General features: G+C 32.0%; 1 protein-coding gene across 1 annotated transcript; it reads left to right on the top strand.

The window, feature by feature from the left end:
• The first annotated feature begins 781 nt into the window (after positions 1-781).
• Positions 782-2,335, top strand: LOC107483690 (probable purine permease 4). The gene has a single exon (XM_016104293.3). It carries the CDS (start codon positions 905-907, stop codon positions 2,189-2,191), a length of 1,287 nt encoding a protein of 428 aa, XP_015959779.1. The 5' UTR covers positions 782-904; the 3' UTR covers positions 2,192-2,335.
• The last annotated feature ends 394 nt before the right edge of the window (positions 2,336-2,729 follow it).

Genomic DNA, 2,729 nt, shown 5'->3' with positions numbered 1-2,729 from the left:
TACTGTTCATGAGATATTTAATTTTATTATATTAAATGCTCGTAAATGGCATTATGATTTTTTGGAAATTTATTAATTTATACTTATACCATATATGATATACATTTGAGATTTTATGAGACGATATTTTGCCAATTTTAAAAGCATGCACTAACAGAGATACAAAGGTGTGATGTTAACCTTTAAGCAATTGGTACGTCTCGAAGGATGTCATTTTTTTTGTTGGGGTGATTATTTTTTCAAAACCCATCATTAAATTAATTGTTTATATCGTATATATATAGGTTATGTTTATAAAATTTTATATTAAACTAAAATAATTTATTATACTTTAATTTGTTATATGGATTAAATTAACGTGATATAAATATTTGAAATCTATATATGAATATTAGAGTATAAAATATGTAGTTATAATTCAATGATTAGCGAGTAAAAAAAAGTGTATAGCTAGAAAGAACTCGTAACTATAATATAACTTGACCATAATAACCCAATATCAAGAAAAATATATTATTATTGCAGAAATAGTAACTCGTATTTATAAAATTGCTCCAACCACTTAATTCTCTGTCTTTCTGTTAACATATTTATAAACTGCGATAAATGTTTCATTTCTATAGACTCAATTTAGACATAACTTTTTCTACACATACTTTTAATTTACTTCTTATATATAAAAATTATAGGCATTATTCTAACATTATTTTTTTAAAATAATTAACACATTTTTTATTTTATTGATGAAAAAATAATTTTAATACAGAATTAATTAATAACCTCAAATAATATCTTTGCAAGCTATAAATAGATTAGAGTCTAGATTATTATTATCATTATATCCAATAAATTTTGTGCTTCCATCAGTTTTTTGTTTGTGTTTATCAAATCTCCCTTCTCTTTCATGGAGAAGACTCCATCACAATCACAAGAGCCAGCATTCCAGCACGGATCTCTGAGCATGGCTCCAACGAACAAGAACTACGAAACACTTGAAATCGAATCTATCAATAACATTGAAGGAGAAGAAGAAGCAGAATCAGAAATGGGCAACAAGAAAGCACAAGAAGAGCTGCATGCAACAACAGATCAAAAATCCATAAGAAACAAGAGGTACATGCCCCTTCTGGTTCTGAATTACTTTCTCCTCTTTGTGGGTTCAGTCTCTTCAAGCATGCTTTCAAAGTATTATTTCACCCACAAAGGTTCAAGCAAATGGGTTTCAACTTGGATTCAGTGTACGGGTTTTCCTCTCTTGCTCATCCCCATTTTCCTCCCATATTCTCTCCTCAAATCCACCATCCGAAAACCCTTTACCGATTTCAACAAAAAGATTCTAACTTTATCGATTTTCGTTGGAATCATGCTGGGAATCAATAATCTTCTTTTCTCATGGGGGGTTTCGTATCTTCCAGTTTCAACCTCGTCCCTTCTTCTTTCTTCTCAGCTTGGTTTCAATCTCATTCTCTCCGTCATCATCGTGAAGCAAAAGATAACCTTTTCGAATCTCAACACCGTGATTCTAATCACGTTGAGCTCCATCATTCTCGCATTGAATTCGAGCAGCGAAAGACCCAAAGGTGTAACGGAGAAGCAGTACTTCATCGGATTCTTTTGCACCATTAGCGCGGGTTTGTTGTTTGCTTTGTACCTTCCCGTTGTGGAAAAGATCTACAAAAAGGTTTATTGCTACGAGATGGTGATGGAGATGCAGTTGGTCATGGAGATGACGGCGACAGCGCTGGCCACCGTGGGAATGGCGTTCGACGGCGGATTCTCGGAGATGAAGAGAGAAGGGAAAGAAGTGTTTGACAAAGGAGAAAGAGTTTACTGGGTTTTGATAGTGGCAACCATCTTGGCGTGGCAGTTTTGCTTCATGGGCACGGCGGGGATGGTTTTCTTGACGTCATCGTTGACCGGAGGGATTTGCATGACGGCGCTGTTGTCCATGAATGTTTTGGGAGGTGTTGTGTTTCTGAAAGAGAAATTTGGTGGGTTGAAAGCTGTGGCCACTGTTTTATGTTTGTGGGGGTTTTGCTCTTATGTTTATGGCATGTATACTAAGATGTTGGAAGCTAAGGCTATTTCTCAGCAAAACAACAACAACAACGACATCAACCGCCATTCTGGTGAAGATTCATCTTCCCTGGAGTTGGTTAGTATGGTGAAAAATCTTGGGGTTAGTCATTGAAGTTTGAACCATATAGGATTTGATGATTAGTCATGATAGGTAGCTAAGTACATAAAGTTGTTTTCGATCGCTTAAATTCGAAATCGTTGCATGATCTCATAACTTTTTAATTATTATCTTTATATCATGGTAATTTTATGTGAGTATTCACCTTAATAATATGTAAATTAGTATTGTAAAAATTTCATGGTCACTATAATAAGTACAATTATAGTTATTATAAAATTTATTTTAGTAATATTGTTGGGACTAATTATATTAACAAAAATACTATTTGTACACTAAAATTAACATCTAGTATAATACATGTGTAATTTAATTTATTTTTAATATGTATCTAAATTTTAATATATATTATATACTAATGACTAATTTTAGTATACATGAAGTATAATTCTTATATTAAATACACAACATATGTGATAATAAGGAGTGTCATCCTCAATTACATGAGGTATGTGTATTTAGTGTGATCTTTAATTAATAATAAACAAAAATATATTTATATACTAAAAGCATTTATAATATATTTATATAT

Source organism: Arachis duranensis, chromosome 4, assembly GCF_000817695.3.
Source record: "Arachis duranensis cultivar V14167 chromosome 4, aradu.V14167.gnm2.J7QH, whole genome shotgun sequence".
Taxonomy (NCBI): domain Eukaryota; kingdom Viridiplantae; phylum Streptophyta; class Magnoliopsida; order Fabales; family Fabaceae; genus Arachis; species Arachis duranensis.
Note: the sequence above shows the minus strand (reverse complement) of the source record. Positions and strands in the feature narration are given on the sequence as shown.

Excerpts from the sequence above, each read along its gene's own strand:
- LOC107483690 (XM_016104293.3), top strand. The coding sequence starts at position 905 with ATGGAGAAGACTCCATCACAATCACAAGAGCCAGCATTCCAGCACGGA.